Below are 24,178 nucleotides of genomic sequence, written 5' to 3'. Positions count from 1 at the left end.
TAAAATTGATGCCCAATGGTTAATAAATGAAACAAACCACACCAGTTACATTCTAAAGGGAGTTTATGCAGCATTGTTAGTGTATACACACACGTACATCATAACTAACACACAAACACAAAGTCTGCTTTAGTACAAATGCCTGCACTACCAAACAACACAGAACAGCAGTTTGGAATACTCCTTCAGACTCCAATCAACTAAAACAAGGTGCAGTTATGAAACATCACTTTAGGCCAGTGAAGCATTCATGATAGCTCCATATTCAATGAAAATAAGCTCTATTAGAATAAATATAAATATGGAAATCTTGCATATTCACAAAATATACCACTTGGCCCCATTTAAAAGGGATGATCAGCTAATCGCATGAGCTTATGGATTGTCAATCACAACACACAGCTACTATATTTTAGGATCTTGTGGCTGTACATCTATGATTACAGTTTAATGTGAACTGCTTTACATATACTGTATATGAGTGTGTGTTCAGGTCAAGACTATGGAATCACGAGTCTTTACCTATAATAAATAAATTTTTACTTGCAAGACAACTTGGTTTCACATGTGGCTGCCTGCTGGTTTTAAATGGCAGAGTTGTCTTTAGCTCTCAGACGGACGATGTGTTCAAGCTGGCCTGAATCGGACACGTCGTAGCTGGTTTTGTACTTGGCCAGAATCTTCATGAGCGGACGCAGGCGGAGCCACCACTGTTCCTTCGGGATCCTGTGACTGGAAGTAAAACATGAACAATGTCGGGTTTAAGGAATTTCAAATTTTTAAATGTTTGTATTGCTCTATTGAGTTAAAAGGAATGTATAATTAATACATAGACACAACTCCTCAAGTCCACCCAGACCATTTATTATAATTAAAGTAACTACAAACTTACACTTTTATAATACATTAAAAAATGCTTTTGATTATCTTGTTTTTAGGGCTACAGAATTTAGCCAATTTAGTGATTTGTGCATCAATTTGACAATAATAATAATAATACACAAAACATTAAGCAATGTAATATTATAGTTGATATATTTCACTATAAAATAAAAAATATATACTTTATTAGTATTTAAGAAAGTAATATTATTTTATTGTACAACTAAAATTACAATACTAATAGATTACTGAGGAAAAGTAACACTTAAAACTTACTGATAATGTATTATAAGAGTAATTTGAATGCAGTGTAATACACCTTATAATGCATTGCATGATCTTTAGAATAATTATAACAACAATTATATTATTATACTAATCTATTCAATGTTACGCCTGTAGAAACTAAGTATAACGCATTAAAATTATAATACATTTGAACTTGGGTTACAATTCTATATATAAAGATAAGATATTATGCATTACTTTGTACATTATAAATACTTGAAAAACGTGTTATACAGTTTTGTTCAAAATAATAGCAGTACAATGTGACTAACCAGAATAATCAAGGTTTTTAGTATATTTTTTATTGCTACGTGGCAAACAAGTTACCAGTAGGTTCAGTAGATTGTCAGAAAACAAACAAGACCCAGCATTCATGATATGCACGCTCTTAAGGCTGTGCAATTGGGCAATTAGTTGAAAGGGGTGTGTTCAAAAAAATAGCAGTGTCTACCTTTGACTGTACAAACTCAAAACTATTTTGTACAAACATTTTTTTTTTTCTGGGATTTAGCAATCCTGTGAATCACTAAACTAATATTTAGTTGTATGACCACAGTTTTTTAAAACTGCTTGACATCTGTGTGGCATGGAGTCAACCAACTTGTGGCACCTCTCAGCTGTTATTCCACTCCATGATTCTTTAACAACATTCCACAATTCATTCACATTTCTTGGTTTTGCTTCAGAAACAGCATTTTTGATATCACCCCACAAGTTCTCAATTGGATTAAGGTCTGGAGATTGGGCTGGCCACTCCATAACATTAATTTTGTTGGTTTGGAACCAAGACTTTGCCCGTTTACTAGTGTGTTTTGGGTCATTGTCTTGTTGAAACAACCATTTCAAGGGCATGTCCTCTTCAGCATAGGGCAACATGACCTCTTCAAGTATTTTAACATATGCAAACTGATCCATGATCCCTGGTATGCGATAAATAGGCCCAACACCATAGTAGGAGAAACATGCCCATATCATGATGCTTGCACCTCCATGCTTCACTGTCTTCACTGTGTACTGTGGCTTGAATTCAGAGTTTGGGGGTCGTCTCACAAACTGCCTGTGGCCCTTGGACCCAAAAAGAACAATTTTACTCTCATCAGTCCACAAAATGTTCCTCCATTTCTCTTTAGGCCAGTTGATGTGTTCTTTGGCAAATTGTAACCTCTTCTGCACATGCCTTTTTTTTAACAGAGGGACTTTGCGGGGGATTCTTGAAAATAGATTAGCTTCACACAGACGTCTTCTAACTGTCACAGTACTTACAGGTAACTCCAGACTGTCTTTGATCATCCTGGAGGTGATCATTGGCTGAGCCTTTGCCATTCTGGTTATTCTTCTATCCATTTTGATGGTTGTCTTCCGTTTTCTTCCACGTCTCTCTGGTTTTGCTCTCCATTTTAAGGCATTGGAGATCATTTTAGCTGAACAGCCTATCATTTTTTGCACCTCTTTATAGGTTTTCCCCTCTCTAATCAACTTTTTAATCAAAGTACGCTGTTCTTCTGAACAATGTCTTGAACGACCCATTTTCCTCAGCTTTCAAATGCATGTTCAACAAGTGTTGGCTTCATCCTTAAATAGGGGCCACCTGATTCACACCTGTTTCTTCACAAAATTGATGACCTCAGTGATTGAATGCCACACTGCTATTTTTTTGAACACACCCCTTTCAACTAATTCAACTAATTGCCCAATTGCACAGCCTTAAGAGCGTGCATATCATGAATGCTGGGTCTCATTTGTTTTCTGAGAATCTACTGAACCTACTGGTAACTTGTTTGCCACGTAGCAATAAAAAAATATACGAAAAACCTTGATTATTCTGGTTAGTCACATTGTACTGCTATTATTTTGAACAATACTGTACATAAAGGCTTTTTAAGTATAGTGTTACCAAAAAAGTAAAATGTTTCAAAATATAATTCTTTAAGAGTAGCCTCGGAAACAAATATTACGACATCATTTTAATAAGATAATAGAATCAGTTTTGTGAAGTCTTACACAAAGTCTGTCTCGTCCTTCAGCTGTATGACAGGCTGGAAGACCAGGGCCCTGCGCCGCATCCCCAACAAACACGCAGAATCCTCTGTGTTCGCAAACACACGGCCTACAAAACGCACAAAAATATGGTACTGCACAAAGTCTACAAGCAGCGCAAAGTGACCAAAGATATAAGCATAATAACACTGAGCATCAAGTGAACTCAAACAATATCATTTTGATATTCAAATTACTTACCTTCACCTGAGCCAACCAAGGAAAGCAAAATACAAAGAGCAAAACAAAACAACACTGTGTGACAGTGAAGACCAAACATTTCTCATATTAAAGGTGCACTAAGTGATTTTTGAAAAACACTTTTGACCACGGAACGAGCCCCAAAAAAAACACTTAGAGCCAATGAGCAGTAAGGGAGCGTGTCTTGTACAGATAGATAGAAGAGAGTGCTCAATTTTTGTCATCTTCTTTTGTTACCGCAGTTGTCGTTGCCATGGTTGTATACGTACAAGTGGGGTGGAGATTTCAAAATAAGTGCGTGGTCCTGGTGCTTTCAAATATCAACATAATTTGGCAAAAATCGCTTAGTGCACCTTTAATAAATAATTCTTAATAGATTATATTTCTTAATGTATAAATTTGTAATAAAATATATTTACAAAAAAATACAAATATTAATGTATTTAATTTATTATTAAATTATTATTAATTGTATTATACACACACCATGTAAAAAAATATTTTTTTAAACATACATATAACAAAAATACAGTAAAATGTATTATCATTACTATTATTAACAGATTAACACAGAGGTACAAACATTTTTGCTCATGAAAATGACAATCCTCTTACTACTACTAATATATATATATATATATATATATATATATATATATATATATAAATAATTTATATGTATATAGTATTTATATAATTCTTAGTTACAGAATTATATAAATGTATGTGGTGCAGAAATGTGAAAAGATGATCATAATTTAATTTCCTGCAGCAGTGCAGCAGAAGTCAGTTCTGACTTCACACAATCTTAGACTGCATCTCTGCAGGGGTGATTTCTCTTTACCTTCTCGGTAAAACTCTTTGAGTTTCTTGGAGATCCACTGCATGGCTTTAGCTGCGATCTTGGTGCCAAAGTTCCTGTCAAATGGGGAAGGAGCACCACCCTACACAGCAGAAAAACAATATTCTGATCCCATGTATGCAAATGTCTGTGTGTATGCAAATGTGTGTGTGTTTGTACCTGCTGCATGTGTCCCAAGACGTTCTTCCTGCAGTCAAAGACTCCTTTGCCCTCTTCACTGTACAGCTGGTAGATGAAGTCAGTGGTGTAGTTCTCACTGGAGTTCTCATTCCTGTAAAATACAGGCACACAGACCATCATACTTCAACATCTACATGATACATGAATCCCGTGTATTAATGCTGTATGTAAGAGAGCTAGATCATACCTGAGCACTAAACCTCTCTGGATGCTGGTCTTCATCTTCTCAGTTAAATGTTCGACGTTGGACTGAAAAATAGAGCACTCATAAAAACTCGGTATGATGCTGATGTTCTCTCTCTCTTTCCTTAAATAGTACACTCTGCTAAATATTCCTGCCTGCGTGTGGGACAGAGCAGACAGAGGACGTGAAGAAGGGTACACTGTAATGCCTGTGTCTGGCAGAAAGGGACAGACTTGACCTTTGACCCTGAACTATTAAGAATCAGAATTGATTTGGCTTTGGCTACTGTATGTTCATAATTGAATATTAACTAGACACACATGTAGGATTTTCCTAAATAAATAAGTAAATAAATGCAAATAAATACTTATTCAGCAAATTTATCAAAAGTGACAGTAAAGACTTTGTTATAACAGATTTCTATTTCAAATAAATGCTGTAATTTTGAACTCTCTATTGATCAAAGAATCCAGAAAAATATGTATCATGGTTTCCACAAAAATATGAAGCAGCTTGACTTGACTTCAACATTGGTAAAAAATAAAAAATGTTTCTTGAGCAGCAAATCAGCAAGAATGATTTGTGAAAAATCATGTGACACTCAATACTGGAGTAATGAAGCGGAAAATTCAGCTTTGCACCACAGAAATAAATTACATTTTAAAATATATTCAAATAGACAAAATGTTATTTTAAATGGTAATAATATTTCATAATATAACCATTTTTACTATATTTTTAATTCAAATAAATGCAGCCTTGGTGAGCAAAAACTGCTATTTTATATTTCAAACATAACACCTATGTGTACAATGCAAATGTTCAATGCAAATAATGGGTAATACATTTGCAAACATTAGTTTAAGTTATATTATTTTGTGTATATATATATATATATATATATATATATATTAGTAAAGTAGAGTGTCTCTCACCTGCAGGTCTCGGATGTCAAATGGCTCTTCATAGATGTAGGCTGCATCCGCTCCAGACGCCAGCCCACCCACTGTTGCCAGGTAACCACAGTAACCGCCCATCGTCTCAATGATGAACACACGACGCTTGGTTCCGCTGGCCGACTGCTTTATACGATCACATGTCTGACACACAGTTTTATAGTTAAATAATTATCACACTCACGCACATGCACAAGCCAGTGCAGTTCTGACACATAAACGTAAACATTCAGACATACAGAATACTACTGTAGTATAACACAAGCATAAAGCATGGTCCAAAATTAACTGGCCAATGCTGGGTAAATACAAAAAGCATTGAAAACATTTTTGATTCAATCATATTTCATGTCCAATAAATGATATTTTATTAAAGGGGGGGTGAAATGCTATTTCATGCATACTGAGTTTTTTACACTGTTAAAGAGTTGGATTCCCATGCTAAACATGGACACAGTTTCAAAAATTAAGTTGTATGATTGAAGGAGTATTTCTGTTCCAAAAATACTACTTCCGGTTTGTCACAAGTTTCGGAAAGTTTTTTTCGAGTATGGGTCTGTGTGACGTTAGATGGAGCGGAATTTCCTTATATGGGTCCTGAGGGCACGTCTGCCGGAAGAGCGCACGCTCCAGTATAGCAGAGCACTGAGAGCACAGACATTTCACTGATCAAAGCAAGAGCGTCGCGAAATGTCACAAAAGGAGTGTGTTTTTGGTTGCCAGGGCAAGACAACCCTGCACAGATTACCAAAAGAGAAACAGCATTAAGGGACCAGTGGATGGAGTTTATTTTTACAGAGCATCAACGGAGTTGTGCAAGTGTTTTTGTTTGTTCCCTGCATTTCGAAGATGCTTGTTCACAAGGCCCAGTTTGACGACGGATTTGCACATCGTTTATTTCTTAAGGATAATGCAGTCCCAACGAAAAAGGGTCACAATCGTGTGTTGGAACCGCATGCGGTGAGTGAAACGGCTTCAAATATCTCTTTGTTGTTAACTTAGCTATCGGCGCGTAAGCACATCAAGTAAACAACATGCGATGTTGTCATCAAACTGCACTTTCCACATGTACAGCTTAAAAAAAAAAAAAAAACAACGACAAAGTGGAACTTAATCATTTTCCAAAACCGCTAAGCAAATATATATACAGTTTCAGTACATACCACATAGAGCCGCTGTTGTTGCTGCTGCTCTTGTTAAATTTCATAAATATACGCTGAATCTGACTGTTAGCAATGGTTTGTTTTGGTTGGTTTTGTCCTCGGGTAATGTCACCACTTCCAAACGTTATCAGCGCAAAAGCCTACTGGCTCTCGTGATTCTTTAGCTCCGCCCACACGTCACGCCTACAGACGCTCGTGTTTTTCCGGAAAAAATCGGTAGAGACTATCTTTCTCTTATGAATATAATAAAACTAAAGACTTTTTGGAGTTATGAAGGATGCAGTACTACTCTATAGGTACTCAAGATTAACAGGATATTGAGTGAAAACGAGCATTTCACCCCCCCTTTAAATAATTTAATATACTTTATGTAACATTTCAACTGTGGATTTTATGTTTTAGCAGATTTTTGTCACAAAGGTTATAGAGTGAGTTCAGGAATTACTCAAACTATTATTAACTCAGCTCACACATTGTATAATGTTGCACTTTTAACTCACATTTGGCATTAGTTGAATGTTAATTTTGGACCTGTGTGCAAGCCATCACATGCAAACACAAGGCACTATATAGTTCACAACAACAGAGAACATGCATGTGGTTTCAACTCATAAATGTTTAGCCGCAGTTCCTTTTTTGGGATAATAAATGTTTGCCATGCAATTTAAGGAAATATACAAACGCTTCAGGTCAGCATAGATATTTTTCCTGTAGTCGACAAAAATGGTTTTCTATGTTATTTAACCTCAGATAATGTAAGCTTAATATTTCATGGCCAGATATTTATGTGAGGACAGAAAAAAAAAAAAAGAAACCTGGAAAAATATTCTGTATGCATTCCTCATAACCAGGTATTATTGTAAAAATGTAAAGGTGCACTAAGTTGATTCAATTGTAAAAAATAAATAAATATATATATATAATTACAAAAAATGCATTTAAAGTGATATTTCTCATTTTACTGTACCTAAAAGCCAATCACATGACCAGCCAAATACTTTACTTTATCACAGTAAACCACCTACCATTGTTCACTTCATCTCTGAATAAATTATGCATGTCAAAAATGTCTTTGAAATGGAGAAGTTATGGTACTCATGAGCATGTATGTTTTTTTCTGTGTGTGATTTTTGTGTCAATCCAAAACAGTAGGTGTCCTGATAAAATACAAGAATATTGTCTCTAAGGAATAGTTCACCCAAAACTGAACATTTCCTAAAATGTACTCACCCTCAGGCCATTTCAAGAGTGTATTTGTTCATCAGAACAGATTTGGAGAGATTTTGCATATAATTACTTTCTCACCAGTGGACCCTCTGCAGTGAATAGGTGCCATCAAAATTTGAGTCCAAACAGTTGATAAAAACATTTCAATAATCCGCAAGACATTAATTGTTGGACATGTGGATTACTTGTGCATTACTGTGATGCTTTTATCAGCTGTTTGGACTCATGGCACCCATTCACTGCAGAGGATCCATTGGTGAGCAAGTGATGTAATGCTAAATTTCTCCAAATCTGTTCTGATGAACAAACAAACTCATCTATATCTTAGATATCCTGAAGGTAAATACATTTTCAGTACATTTTCATTTTTTGTTCAACTATTTCTTTAACCAAAAATGACTATGCACCTTTAAAGATACAGCCTGACAAATTCTCTTTCCATTTCCACTCTGCTGATCACTATCGTAACATCTGTCCTTCTGGCTGAGGGTGGTGCGTCTTACCTCCACTATGGCATTGAGGGAGGTGTCAGCGCCAATGCTGAGGTCAGTGCCGGACACATTATTACTGATGGTTGCGGGCAGCATGCACATGGGCACGCAGAACTCCTCATACCTGCTGCGGGCATCCACCAGCTGCAGCAAACTCTCAAAGGCCTGCAGCAGTGCACATGCATTAGGATGACTGCTCACTTACTAGTGTACACTAATTAGGACGGAATATGCTGTCCTTTCTGAGGGTTAAATGTGTTTCCTGTCTGATCAAGACCAACATATATTTGACCAACAGAGGGAGCTCCAACTCGTGACGTGGGCATGGCATTAGCTAAATAGTGATGGAGGGAAGTTATTTAGATAGCAGAAAGCCTCGAAAAGTGTGACCGACTGAACACACCTGCACAACCAGACCCTAAACAGCACAACAAAACACACACATGCAGACAGAAACACACAAGACATCAGGCCTGGCCCAAAACAGCATGCAGTTAGTTGCACTTCCATTTGATTTGATTTGTTATTAACAACTTAATGTCTATGGACAGAATACATTGCATGGATCCCAACTGAGATATTAATGCAAGCAATCATCAGTTTGACACAAATGCTGTACAAAGACATTAAAATGTTATTGAGCATTAAGGACTAAAGCATGTAATTATTTATTACTGGTGAAACCCAAAAAATGAAAGGTTGTTCCACAACAACATTAATATGTTACTTTAGCGATCAAATGGTTTTAGTTGTTAGTGATGTTATTTACTGTCAAACTCGATTCCCAATGCTCTTTAATTAACACACACACACATACACACATATATACATACATATACATATATATATATATATATATATACATATACATATATATATATATATATATATATAAAGATTAATAATAAATTCATGTTACAATAGTTTAATAATAAATCTTTTATAAACTAAATGATAATGTTTTCACATCGCATGCATTATAATCAAACTTAAAATGCAATGTAATAATTATTATTGTTATTATAATTTGGATCTCAAGGTGATTGTGCTGTAGTGATGATAAACACATTGTGTTGGACCAGGCCTGCAATATAAACACACACAAAACACAGTTCCAGAGTTAAGTGTGAGACTGGGCGACAGGTTGTGCTGTGTGACCACATGCGTTCATCTCCAGACACACTGATTCAGTCAGGCTGCAGTGATCCCCAACCTCACCATCACACACGGATATCTCATCCTGACATATTTTTTATTTAATTTAATTTTAATAAATGCATATATGCATGTTTATTGGTTTTTACAATTAGCCTCAATTTTGTGTGCATGATCTGAAAGACAGAAGAGATGCACAAAATTTATTTAACTATTCCAGTATTAATATAAACCATAACCATGAGCATTGGGGTGGGCCAAACCAAATAAGTCATGATCTTTTTATTTAAATAATCATTTTTATTAATTTAAAGAATTTAAAGGGAATTAAGAAAAAGTATAGGAAAAACAGTAAAATAATTAGAATTCATTGCAATCAATCAGAATTATTTGCAAATTATATTTTTATTTTAAAATATGCACACATACACTATGCCAATATGGCTTTATTAGTGTTTCTTTCCTCTTCTTTTTTGTTTGTTTGTTTGTTTTTTTAATACAAATAATGAAATCTGAAGAAAAAGTCAAGTATTTTGCATCACTGGATATTACTGGTTTTTTTTTTTTTTTGCTATTTGTGCTTTTTGTTACTGAGTTTAAAACAGTTGTCAAATATGAAATGTTTAGCTACTAACAAAACACACTCTTTCATTGTTACAACTGAAGTGTTTTGCTGCCTTCTTTGAATTGATTGCCCATTTCAATCATTTTGACACTGACAAGTACAGACAGACCAGCCTAAAAATGAAACCCTAACAACATATTCGTTGGCTTTGTTGGTTTCGAAGTGGGCTTTTCGCAACCATGTTACTGAAGACCCATTTTGGGTTCCCTAAAGAAAAAAAAATCTATCTTTGAACTGTTTTTAAAAGAAGAATTTTTTCTTACTGTGAAGAACATTTTAAAAATCTAAACAACTTTTTCCATTATAAATAACCTTCAGTGCCATGGAAAGGTTCCATGAATTTTAGATGCCAATAAAAGAAGCTTTAATTTTAAGAGTGTGTTTGCATAGTCAGCCAGATAAATTATTGTAAATGTATAGTCTATGTACATGTAAACATGCTTAATACGACCAAGCTCAAGTTTACCTGTTTACCCGTTAAACAGCTCTGTCTCAGCCTCCAAATGCAGCTCTACCTCACCCTAGCAAACAGAAATCTACCACTCCACCACACTTTCTATGCTTTGCATTGTATCTAAAAACCAAATTTCCATGAGGTTTTCTCTTGCAACCCAGAAAGTGTTGTTTAACATTCAAGTATTTTTAGTCTGACCTTGTGTGTTTCCTGTCTGGGAGGTTGGCAATCATTAGCCCTGACCTATCAGTGTATCTCACTGACAGAACAGATACACATGCCCACCACCCCCTACACACACACACACACACTCTCTGACACGAGTGTGTGCTGTCTTACGTCTGTGATGGCGTTGAGGGCTGTGTCTGCCCCGATACTCAGGTCTGAGCCGGGGATATTGTTGGACACAGTGGCTGGGACCATCACCATTGGAACACAAAGCTCTGCGTGTTTAGAACGAGCTGCTTGCAGCTCCAACAGCCCCAAATATGCCTGCGGTCACAGCAAGGACTTATGGGTCACTGGCCAGAATTATGGATAATGTTAAGAAAGGGGAGAGGAAGAGAGCCATGCCCACTATGATACTGTAGGTAGGAAGATACTGTAAGTATTAATTCCGAATTTTTACTTGCTGTGTGTATTCTGGCACCTTAAGACTTTAAATATTGTAGAAACTTAATTTTCTGTAAAGTTGCTTTGTAATGATTTGTATGGTAAAAAGCGCTATACAAATAAACTTGAATTGAACTTTAAGATGTTTTACACTACAGTTTAAAAGTTTGGAGTCTCTAAGATTTTTTTACATTTTTATAAATTTAGTCTTTTATGGTCACCAAGGATGCATTTATTTGATAAATACAGTAAAAAAAAAGCGTAATATTGTGATATATTATTACAATTTAAAATAACTGTTTTCTACTTGAATTTAATATCTTGAATATCTTAAAATATAATTTATTAATGTGAAACAAAGTTGAATGTCCAGCATCATTACTCCAGTCTTCAGCGTCACATGATCCTTCAGAAATCATTCTCTCTGCTGATTGTGGACTCAAAGTCAGCATTGGTAATAATCAGAAATGTGTCTTGGGATGTTCAAATATAATGTTTAAAAAAAAAAAAGGCTAAACTTTTTTGACACACATTTATTTTGAAATCTTTGAAACATTATCTTTACTGTCAATTTTGATCAATTTAATGAACTCTTGTCAAATAAAATAATACATTTCTTCATAAAAAAATCTTACTGACCCCAATTTTTTAATAGTAGTGTATGTTGTGAAGTTTTTATCTACTGTTAGATTTTACTTTAAATTATTTATTTTTAAATAAATAAACATATAATCTAAAACAATGTGATATTTTGTCTCATGTTGGAATAAAAAAAACATACATTTGTTGTTTTTCACCTGTAAATAACTATTTTATAAAAAAAATTTGCTTTTTTAAACAAACATTATGTCATCCTAACAAAAAATGCTGGGAAAAGAAGTTGACTCGACATATTTTTTATTAGAAACTTCAATGTCATAGAATCAAAATCTTATTTACTGATTAATATGCAACAAAATATGTTACAAAAATGTTTTACTTTAAAGCATATTTTGTGTAAATACTGTAAACATTATATTACATACCTCAAAACCTCCAATAACCAGTAAAGCGTTGATGTTGTGAATCCTCATCTGTTCTGCAATTTTATCAATGTGTTTTGCTGGGAGAGTTCTGAAAATGATATTTCAGGATACCAGAAACAAATCCTATACATGCATACCAGTGTTTTTTTTTTATTGACAATAGGCCGTTAGAAATATAATCTTACCTTTTTGTCCCTAGCAGGGACCCGCCCTGGCCTGTCCAGCCCCCAACATCACCCCACTTGAATTCTTTTATCTGAGAGAGAAAGGAGCAGCACATATGGGATGGACATTTGCTTTAACTCCTGTCTTTCTTCATCTGTTACACTAAGCAACAGAGAAACTCTGCGAAATGACTGGAAACACATACAATCAAATATAATTGTCCAAATAAGCAATAAAATGCATTTAAAACATGCATTTAAATGGCAAATAATAAAATAGAATAGAACAAATGTGTAACGCTACATTAGGTTAATTATGGCTGAGCACAATGCAGCAGGGGATTGTGGGATGGAATAATGGGCTTACTGTAATCATAACTCTTTATCTTATTTGGGAAGGGATTGCTTTACATACACACATCCATATGCAGACTTGTAGTGTTTCATAGACTGGTGATGCGACCAGATTCTTTGCAAAATTATTTGTGAAAATGTAATGGCATTTCCACCACATCTTAAATCATATTGCAGATAATAAATAAATAAATCATTTATTTTATAATAAAACGTCAGATTCCTTCATCTTGCTAGGGCTAATCTGGCTAACTCTTTACATAATTTGACAATATGAAATTAGAACTTGATTGGAAATTTTGCACAACAAATGATTATAATATAAAAAATAATCTATTCTGTTCTCAAGTGATATTTATCATAAGTTTTGATTATGCTGATTTTACCTTGATTCTCAAAAAACTTTTATTAGAGGTAATGTTGTTGGTTGTGATGGAAATAATGGCACAACAATGCAATATTTGTAAAAAAAAAAAAAAAAAAAAAAAAAAACACACTTTTGAAATAGTTTAGAATTATTTCTCTCTTCATTTTGGATTATCATATCATATATTTAAAAAAAAAAAGAATTCTATAATATTTCTATGATGGATATTCATGTTTAAAATGTAAAGTCTGTGTCTGGGAGAAGAAGAACAACTATCATTATCTATTAGTATCTACTTAAAAAAGTAAAAGAAAAGTGCTAAAAAATAAATGACAAAACATCATCAACATAAAAATGCCCATAGTTAACAAAACACCAGTTAACACCAGTATGAGTTGCATTACCTGTCCCTTAGAGAAGCCTTCAAATCCATCACTAACAGCAAACACAGTGTGGCCTTCGGTGATCCCGACCCTGACGGCCGAACGCACGGCTGCATTCATACCAGCTGCAGGAGCGCCAACATTCAACACAGCCACGTTAAATGAGCTCTAGAGAAGAGAAGAGCGCATTATCACACAACATAAACACATCTGAACACACAATCAATCCCTTGAGTCCTCTCATTCGTGAAGTCAGGCCTGTGTCTCAGAGTGGGTCACATGACCTCGAATGGTTAATAGAGCAGAACGATTTGGAGTATAATCTGCTACACAACAGAAACACAGCACAAAATCCTGGATTAAGCTGCATTTGAGTGACTGTGAGTAAATTACTGCAGAAAACATCATGACTGTGTACAAAGATGATTCAGTCTTTCTTCCTACACTCACAAAGGTAAATATCAGGAAATAATGGTATGAAAATAAATCTACATTGTTTATCCCTTTGATCTTTCATTTAAAAAAAAATCACAATCTAAACATCCACTGAAGTAAAACAATATATTATTATTTGTTATACTTGAGAAAAATATATAGTATATTTTATACTTGAACAAATCAATCAAATGCTCACTAAGGAAAAAATAGTAAAAGGAACTTCAGGTATCTATCAGATGAAAAAGCATTCAGTTCTTCCATTCTTTTCTACTCTATTCTATTTGTAAATTCCATGTACATACACGTCCTTCCTGTGATCCATCCTCATCCCCGCAAAATAAAAGAAATAAACATATTGAGCTGTCAGTGTCACAGAAATAGGCTGAGTCAGAGGAGATATGTTATTTACAATATTATTAATAATAATAAGATGAAAGTCATTATCACTTACACGTGGAAGTTCAGCATTCCTTTTGCGATGGGACAGGAGCTTGTAAGTGTTCAGGTTGTTTTCGAAACTTCTAATATTTACAAAGAAAATGGTTCCAAAAAGTCATTCAGACATTTTCTGTTGTGTTAAAGGCACAAAAACTAAGAAGAACTGTTTTACTTTTGACACTGACATCTACTCTGTAAAATGATGATTTTTGTGGTTTACCTCCCGCGCAGTTTTACAGCTTCTTCAAATCGCTTTTCATCCATGGCCTTCTGAACCTCTTGTGTCTGCAAGATGACAAACAATATTTTTCCTGAGAACGTCAACACTAATGTTATCCCATGCCTTCTGCAACTTTCTTTTGAATGTACGATACATCTGTCCAATTTATTTTCCAAATCGCCCCAAATTTGCTCAATGGGGTCCAGACTTTGAGGGGGCCAGTCCATCATATTATAGATACACACATATCTTTTATATTTACTTGATATAAACGTGTTGACCAGTTTTGGGATGGATAAACATGTACATGACACATATACCCAAACATGTATCGGACATAAATAAACATAAATATTTGCATGGGCTAGATTTATGTGTTATATGTTTTACGTCATAAGGACAATTCTCTGAAATAACTTTTTTATTTACTTCTCTTACTGATTCAGCTGTGTAAAGATGACAGGAAACAAGAACTCATGTGAACTAACCACTAGGCCAGGCTCCAAGACTAAGAGCTGAGCTTCACTATAAACATTAAAACCCAAAAGACTGCCATTAGCTGAGTTCCTTTCTCACCATCTGAACGCACTCCATCAGAGGGAGTCTGACCGCCTGGTTCCCACACAGAGACACCACACATGCTGGAGTACCAGGAGAGACTTCTAACAGGGCCAGCACGGCTTCTACACCCATACGACTCGCCTACGGAGGAAAAGGGAAGAGAATGAGTACACCATGTCTAAAGGTTTTTTTTCAATTCAATTCAATCAAAGTTGTTATTTATTCAGTCAGGACCATACCAAAATCCGGTCAAAGGCAGAGGGTGTTCCTCCTCTCTGGACGTGACCCAGAATGGTGACCCGCGTGTCAAACCCCAAACAGCGCACCACCAGCTGCAATAGAGAGTCAACACACAATCTTCACTTCAAATCAAATACAGATGTTTCTCAAACAGATCCAGCAAGATCGTGAAATTAAAAGATGAATGGCCTATCTACACCACTGTACAAATGTTTGGGGTCGGAACGATTATGTAATTTTCACATAATCACTTATTCTGAATTTATTTAATTAAAAATACAGTAAAAACAGTTATATTGTGAAATATTTTTCTTTTTTGTAACAATATAAATGTCTTTACCATCATTTTTTATCAATTTAAAGCATCCTTGCTAAATAAAAGTATTGATTTATGAAATACAAATGAGAATAAAAACAAAAAAGGTAGTGTAGATGGATCTATTATTAATTTTGGACTGAACATAGAAGCCCAACCCCAAATTAAAAACACACATGCATAAGAAAGCTGTATTTCTAAGGGGGATATTAAAGGCAAGTTCAGCTAACATAACCACAGACCTAACTGCTGTAAGAGAAACTTAAAAAAATAAATAATAATAATAACATGCTGGGGCCTGTTCTTCTTACGTCGCTAACTCAGTTAGCTGGATTTGATTGTTGACGATTTGGCGTGATCTTGGATCATTTTGTTCTTAGAAGCTCATCCGGAACCTGCTGTCATAGCAACAGGTCCGTAAGCTTGAACCTGCTCTGGAGCAGGCTTATTTCATTTAAACAGGATTAGATCGCTTCTTTTCAACCAGAACTGATACTGATACTTCATAATTGTATTAGAGTCGTACACACATGCTATACAGATAATAGAGTCGTGCATTATTTTGAGTGATGACTGCTTTTATAAGAGTGGCTTGATGGAGTGCAGGAGATGCAGATAACATGATATTGACCCTTAAGAAACTTTCATTAATGCTGTCACGTAACAAATCTGTCCAAACATAAAATGAAATGAATAGATAATTTCTACATTGAAATAAAAAGGTAAAGACTGCACAACTATTATAAATTGTGAATCTAAATAATTGGGAATCATGAAAAAAATTCGAATAAAATAAAAGCATGTATCTATTATCTGTTTCATGTATCTATTATAACATGTCGTTTTGTTTGCTTGGCTGTTTCCTTATAAAAGTCCAGAAATTTGTCAAGTTTTTCGTCGGGTGTCATTTTAAATTATATGACGTCGTTACATTGCCGTCTTGCCACCAGCCAATCGCTGCACTGCTGATCATGGTTTCGAGTATCGATACATATCCCCTTTTAAGACAACACATGAACGCACAATTATCTAAGATAACTCAATCCAGCGATACTAATCATACACAACAGGTGTGTTCGAAGAACCCAATTAGCCGGATCATGATTAGCACGATGATATCATCTTGGATGTGTCATTTGATCTCGGATGTAATAAGCGACATACGAAGAACGGGCCCCTGGTCACAACTACTACAACCAATCCAGTAAACGAAGGGAAAGTACAATTTGGAAACTCACACATTTACAAAAAAATACAATCTCTACCAAAACTCAAATCCAAAACACGTTTTTATTTGTTAAGTGTAAGAGAAAAGTGCTGTATAGGCTGTAGCTGTACATTACTCACGTCCTTTATAAGTTCTGTTGTTATGGGCTTGTTGTTTTGGTCTATTGCACCTTCAGCGACTATGATGATATTAAGCCGTTTCTTATCAGCACGATTCTACAAGGGAAAAAAAGCATGCACACACACATCCATTCACACATACACACTGGTGAGAACAGGCAGAAGATACTCACGTCCTTCACTGCATTAGAGCTGATGGGGTTTCGGTGTCTGTCTGTGGCTCCCTCGGCCACTATGATTATATTAAGACGAGAACCTCGCAAACGGCTCTGCTGGACAAACACTGGAGGACTGAAACAAGGTGTGTGTGTGTGTGTGCACTGGCATGTATGCACGAGTGTGTTGTGTGATTGTGTTCATATGCATGTGCATGGCAGCTTGGGAGACTGAAGCTAGCCAAACCACAAGCTATTTTTAATTTTGAGTAGTATTGTCAAGCTATTCTTTAAAAAATAAAAAAGTTTACTACACTACAAGCTAGTTAACTGCAATGAAGCTGTAAGCTATTAAACTATTTCTAAATACCAGATTATATAATTCAGTTGAAAAGAGGAGCATTTTTCTGCCACAAGAACAATAAAGAAATCGATTAGTGACAGCATCAAACTTAAGTTATAAATTAAACTAAAAATCCAATCAAATCTTAACAACATTTGTTTATTTGTTATTAAATTCATTGAGATAATTTAATAAAATGTTTGTTTTTTGCTACTAAAAGAGAATGTAAATCAGTGCACAAAGAGTTTGTGTAGATATAAAATTCCCTCTCATACAATTCTCTCATTTAATTTTCTCATATAGTTCTCTTTTTCTCTACATTTCAGCTTTAACTTGTGTGTGAATCTAGCTTACACTTTAAATCCCACAAATATTGCTGGAACTGATGACAAATTGTATGTGAAGCTCCTCATTTGTAAGTCGCTTTGAATAAAACCAATATATGCTAATTACTTCCTCGGCTTCCTCTGTTGCAAGACTCCATGCACAATATAAAGCAAATAGTAAAACACTGATGTGATGTTAGTTCATGCTACACTGTAACTGTAAATAGCTGTTTACTGGTTTTAAAAACCACTAGAGTAATGTCACCTATCTGAATAATGTAATTAGGTTATGACCTCTATATTTGAGTTGGTTTGAGAACAGCTGTAGGCTTCTGTGTGCATGTTTATGTGTGTGTGTGTGTGTGTGAGTGTTACCTCTGATAGTTTATGACACATCTGTTCCTCCCAGCCATCCTTGGGAGGCATTTCTGGAATCAGCACCCAGTCAGCTCCACATGCAAGGGCACTGACTAATGCTAGATACCTACACACACATACACACATGGTTTAATGCTGATTTTTAAGTACATGCATGTTTCTCTTTGAGTGTTTATAGTCGAGGGTCTTACCCACAGTGTCTTCCCATGACCTCCAGCACAAAGGTCCTTTGATGGCTAAAAACACACAATAATGAATAATAATAATAATAAAAAAAAAATTTTGTCATCTTTAATGACAAACTTTAGATTTGATATTCAAATTGCATTTACATTACTAGTCAAAATGTTGGAATAATCATGATTGAAAATGTATCTTATGCCCACCAAAATATGCTGATTTTACTAGAATTTTCTGTATATTGTAATTTTTGGTATATACAGTACCTTTGTGCCGTGGTCATTATAGCGTCCACTACCTCTATGATCCTGTGCAGTGCTGAGTCAGTGCCAATGGTCATATCTGTCCCGCAGAAATCATTGTCAATAGAGCCCACCATCCCAACGATATGCAACGCAGAATGAGTCTGGGCAGCCTCTTCACTGATTTGACCTGGGAGAAATATGGCAAAATATTATGCTATTCAGTACAGTTACAAATTTCAATTTCTCGTCCCATGTATAAGCCCCTGCCACTCTAATACCTGATTGGACAAGCTCATCCAAGAGTCCACTCCACTCCTCCCTGAAGAGATTAGCCCCGGTCAAACTGCCATCTCCACCAATCACACACAAGTTAGTGATGCCACGCTGCACCAAGTTCAGAGCAGCACGCAAGCGGCCCTCATGGGTACGAAAATCCTTACAGCGGGCGCTGCCTATAACAGTGCCACCCTGCACACACACAGTAGAAAGAAAGTACAGTTCATATGTAATAATTAATAGTTTTTTATTTTGGTCAAAATATGAAAGTAGAAATAAAATATATAAATATCTTTTTTTTGTAATTTGATGCTTTAACACTACTATCACATAATTATTGAGTGCGCTAATAATGTAATTGCTTATTACGTGATTACATTAACAAGTGAACTGAACCAGGTCATTGAAACAAACTGACTGAAAGAATCAGTTTGCGGGGGGGGGGGGGGCATATTTTCCTGTTTACTGAGAATTTTATTACAGGTAATAATGTAGTAAATAATTTTCAGATCCTTGCACAGACTGATCGTTTCGCTTCATAAGACCTCAATATATTGTCAGGAGCCATGGGAATTAATTTTGTGTGTTCTCTGATGTGCTTTCCCAAAAACAGGTATCTGCTGACTTGCATTTTATTAATCACCAAGGACCACAGTTTCAGCTAAAAATCTTTCTGTACTGTTCTACTGAAGAAAGATTGTCACCTACATCTTGGATAGCCTGATGCCGGTGACACACTGGATGCGTGGCGCAAGCGTCTCAGCCGCGTGGCATGTAGGTTTTTAATTCAGCTCCCATGTTAACAGGTTAGAGCTTACAGACCGCCTGCGTGAGACGCAGTGAGACGTGAGACGCGGCTATTTCGCCGTCAATACTTTTGACGGTGTCCTTGATCAGTAGGCGTAGGTGTGTAGAAAAAAGTATATATTGTTGTAATGAAGACATGAGCCTGGTCTGTCAACCGTCTCCCTCTACAGCAGCAGCGCGCCAGCGCCGCGTCAGGCACGATTCTGGTGTGTAAAGACACAGAATCCCCCACGCTTCTGGGACGCTTCTGGGACGCTTCAGACACGCGGCGCTCACGCCACGCAGCCAGTGTGTCACCGGCCTGAGGGTGAGAAAATTAACAGCAAATTTTCATTTTGGGGTGAATTATCTCTTTAAGTAATAATTATACCTAAAACCCAATAGGTGGCGACAATTGACTGTAAAAAAATTTTCATTGAATCATTCATGCAAACGATTTGTTCAAAAACAGATTAATTCACTAACAAATGCAGCCTTTATGAGTGAGTCTTTGAATTATTCATTCAGCAGATTTTTTATTATTATGTTAAATCAATTCATATTTTAATTAGTCTGAAGCAGTTAACTTTTTGTCAGAACCTCTAGTTAAATGTTTGTTTTGTCTAATGTTTTTCCTTCAGAACTATAGGAGAATTATGACCTCTACTGAGAATCAACAACCCTGCAATATGTTTTCTCGATGTTTGCTCATTTTTGTGTGTTATTTAAGCTTAAGAGACTTTAATATAGCAAACTGCTTACCACTTGTAACATACTGGAAACACTTTCCCATGATGCCTCTTTGATGTTATCACCTCCATCCACCATCCCCTGGTAGCCCTGAAGAGCCAACCATTGATTATAACATCATTATAAACAACTGAATTCATTTTCCTTTTTACCAAGGCAAACACAGAATGGAAACCTTTTATCTGTCGCAGGCTTTCAAGCATGGCCCTTGATATCCACAAAAACAATACTGCTTGTCGGATTTCAATGTTCTGAATAAATTTCAGACAATTAAATTAAAATGATTATTTTTTCTTTATTTTATAGTGCTTTTAAGGTGTCATTGGATGGTGTGGAAGATTCTTGTAAATAAAATGCATTATTTTATTATTATGGATTTCTAAAGATGTAGACCTGGGAATTAAAAATATGAAAAATCACCTCATGGATGAAAAAAACTTTTGCTCCCACGTAGATTCCCATTCTGACCACTGCCCTCACAGCAGCATTCATACCTTCATGACAAAATACAGAAAGGGAAAGAAAGACTGGTGATTTTTACATTTTAAGGCATCAAACAGTGTAAATATAATCTATAAGCACATACATTTGAGAAGTTAAATATGAAAGTGGGCTCTGATCAGTATGTTCGTTATTGCCATGACCTGACAAGCTCAATCAAGCATCTGTTCCCTTGAGGTTATGTCCAGAATAACCAGAGGCGTCATGCCCATTCAAAGTGATTTTTCTCAGATTTCTGAGCCAAGTGGATTTTAAATGCAGCTTCCAAATGATAAAAAATAGCCTAATAATATTTTTTATATTTGATAGAATCACACCGGCGTGATTAGAATGTTCAGTGCGGCAGATCATCAGCTGCTAAATTCAAATCTGCGGTCGCTGGATGACGCATTCGTACAGCACTTCTTTATAACCAATCACACACGATTCTGTTGGGATTATGAATGCAATGTCCAATCAGAGGCGTTCCGGTGAGTCATCGCTGAGTGAATTATCATAGCGAATTCTCATAAAGTTTTTATGTTAATAGATTACACCAGGGGTTTTTTAACTTTAACCAATGAACTAAATTGTATAGGCTCCTTGAAGTACCCCTGAGAATTTAAGTAAATATTTCAATGATTAATGGCACATCCGCATATTTAAATTAGTATTTACATAACTACTGTAATTATTAAACTCAACCAATTATAAAAAAAATACTGTAATTTACAATGTAATTATTTTTCCCCCCACAATATTTATTTTAGGGTTTCCTAAAAATATAATAATTTTTATGCATTTAAGATTTTACATTTACATCACATTTGTATAAACCTGAAACGTCTTTGCAAAAACGTTTTAATATATATATATATATATATATATATATATATATATATATTATTATTATTATTATTATTATTATTGTATTTATTTTTTTACTCATCAGCCAATTTGGCTACTAAATGTTTAAGTAACCGTCCATTCATAACTTCTACTAGCCAAAAAAATAATAAATAAAATGGGTGCTGCTGCCTGGAAACCGTTGCTAGGAAACATAGTGCCATGATCCAAGCCGGGACCAAAAAAAAAAGGTAAAAGATGGAAACTCTTTTTAAAGTAGCCCAATTCGGCAACACTGACACGAGCGCATGTGCATTCAAGAGTAAACAAACAGCTTAGTAAAATACACTTGTCTATTTTGACTGAGATGTAGGAAGGAAGTCAGACATTGTATTACAACGCAATGCGTCTCTTCACGCGCTCTCTTGAGTTCAAAAGAATAACTGACCGACAGGAGATGCGCTTTTAAAAAGAGCATTCAGCCAAACGAACGGAAACTATTAACCGGCTTTTAACCCGCGCATACTCACGCTTGGGATGCCGTCGGTTTTTCCACGTGATCACGGCATCACGGGAGTCTCGCTCTACTTGCCTGTCATCACGTAGACACGCGAACGCATTCCTCACCTTGATCCAAATTGATGATTCATCGTGACAAAGATGCACAGAAAACCAAGTAAGGGACACAAACAGATAACGCAACAGATAGTTCGATCTGGAGGAATTTGAATCGTTTTCATTCACTAATTTTCATTCAATTAGCATAGTTCCCTAAATGACTAGACTAAAATAAATGTATGACATGCCGTAAATGCACCGTCAGGTAATTGCATAAATATTTAATACCAGTTGCGTTGAAAGCCGCTCGAGCGCACCCAGTTTACGCGTTGTCATGACGCAGAGTGCGAGACTCTCAGAGGCGCAACTTTAATTGTTTTAATTACATTATCTATAATTTTTGGTTCATCTCTAAAATATCAAAACGTGTTCCTAATAATCCGTTTTCTTTCGGAATCGCTATAAAAGTGGTGATGAAGTCATTTGAGCGTCAGTTTAAACCCCGGAACTGCTTCGCCTTTCTCTTATATCTGTTGCACCGGCTCCGTTTAGATGTGTCCTGATTAAAGCTGTAAACAAGTCAATCTGCCCCTGCGAGCACTAGTAAACAAGCGCCCTTGACATCCTAATCGGTTTGTTAAAATAAAAATAGGCAATACCTTGAGCATCTCCACCACTTGTCAGGACGCCAATGGACTTCCCTGCTCCAGAGAGGTTCTCGATGAATTTTTTAGTGTCCTGCATTATTCCACAGGTGTTTTTGAAAACAGAGCAATGCCTTTAATTCTCGGGTAAGGTAAGAGCAATCCAAAGCAAGCTGGAGAGGATAAAAAGCTCCGCCGATCAACTTCTCCTCCGGGGTCGGACGTGCGCGGTCCGGTAGGCTCAGATCCACCGCCCCGTACTGGATTGACAGCAGCGACACGCAATAGTCCCGCGGATCACGTCTCATCTGGAAGAATTCAGACCAATAGACTTCCGGTGTTGGGATTAAGGAGTGACAAGGGAGTCCTTTGCTTTCATTAAATTTCGAGTTGTTATAATACAATTAGCATACTAAAGATCCAGCCCACTGCAACACGATATTCTTTCATAGTTCTCGCAGCACGTAGAAAAACAGATAAAGTTACTTTCAACAAGGAAGTAGTTTCACTCATGGAATGAGTGAGAAATTAGTTCATGGTAATCAAACAGGCAAAACGTGTGGCCTGGGAATAGAATCTAATATCTATAGAAAAACAATAGCAACTTTATTAATCCAGAGTCAACAAAAAACAATTGTTTCTTAAAAACGTTTTATTTTGAAGTGGGATGCATATATATTGACAGTTGGACATTGCCCAAAATATTTATGAAACTTTTTTGTATTTCCCAATTAAAGTGTAGTCTACGTTTGCTTATTTTGTCATGTTTTGCTGTCTCGTCAAGACCTATAATCAACACTCTTGATTAACTATTAAACATTTGACTGTAATGTGCAAGTTTAGTATTTTATTTTGCCCAACAGGCATACTTATCTTTCACATTTTCTTTGCACAGGTTGAAAAATCTTCAGATTGTTTTTGCAAAAAAAATCTAGTCACTGTGGAACAACAAGCAGCAAATAAATCACTTCAAAACGAGCTCTCCACCTTAGGACTACAATTATTCGAATGAATGAGCTTTCACTTCCTGCTTAGGCTGAT

At 35.8% G+C, this 24,178-nt stretch overlaps 1 protein-coding gene across 6 annotated transcripts; it reads right to left on the bottom strand.

The window, feature by feature from the left end:
* Positions 1-45: 45 nt before the first annotated feature.
* LOC113045326 (ATP-dependent 6-phosphofructokinase, platelet type-like) lies at positions 46-23,471 on the bottom strand. Of its 6 annotated transcripts, XM_026205642.1 has the most exons (23): positions 23,153-23,468; positions 21,030-21,103; positions 20,622-20,699; positions 19,076-19,265; positions 18,819-18,984; positions 18,564-18,608; positions 18,370-18,478; positions 17,171-17,266; positions 15,507-15,599; positions 15,283-15,408; positions 14,707-14,771; positions 14,500-14,569; positions 13,632-13,778; positions 12,528-12,598; positions 12,343-12,430; positions 11,045-11,197; positions 8,484-8,636; positions 5,570-5,734; positions 4,638-4,699; positions 4,430-4,541; positions 4,253-4,352; positions 3,172-3,277; positions 46-732 (listed from the first exon to the last, which is right to left on the bottom strand). In XM_026205642.1, exons 1-23 carry the CDS (start codon positions 23,235-23,237, stop codon positions 585-587), a joined length of 2,502 nt encoding a protein of 833 aa, XP_026061427.1. In that variant the 5' UTR covers positions 23,238-23,468; the 3' UTR covers positions 46-584. The 6 variants fall into 6 exon arrangements, with proteins under 6 accessions (XP_026061427.1, XP_026061433.1, XP_026061432.1 ...); XM_026205648.1 differs by lacking the exons at positions 8,484-8,636; positions 17,171-17,266 and adding an exon at positions 17,344-17,439 and having other exon boundaries at positions 23,153-23,471; XM_026205647.1 differs by lacking the exons at positions 11,045-11,197; positions 17,171-17,266 and adding an exon at positions 17,344-17,439 and having other exon boundaries at positions 23,153-23,469.
* Between the last annotated feature and the right edge of the window lie 707 nt (positions 23,472-24,178).

Source organism: Carassius auratus, chromosome 27, assembly GCF_003368295.1.
Source record: "Carassius auratus strain Wakin chromosome 27, ASM336829v1, whole genome shotgun sequence".
Taxonomy (NCBI): domain Eukaryota; kingdom Metazoa; phylum Chordata; class Actinopteri; order Cypriniformes; family Cyprinidae; genus Carassius; species Carassius auratus.
Note: the sequence above shows the minus strand (reverse complement) of the source record. Positions and strands in the feature narration are given on the sequence as shown.

Excerpts from the sequence above, each read along its gene's own strand:
- LOC113045326 (XM_026205642.1), bottom strand. The coding sequence starts at position 23,237 with ATGCAGGACACTAAAAAATTCATCGAGAACCTCTCTGGAGCAGGGAAG. Across the intron at positions 15,600-17,170 it reads CAACAGAACTTATAAAGGAC|CTGGTGGTGCGCTGTTTGGG; the intron begins GTGAGTAATGTA and ends TCTCTATTGCAG. Across the intron at positions 14,570-14,706 it reads GCTGTAAAACTGCGCGGGAG|AAGTTTCGAAAACAACCTGA; the intron begins GTAAACCACAAA and ends TGTAAATATTAG.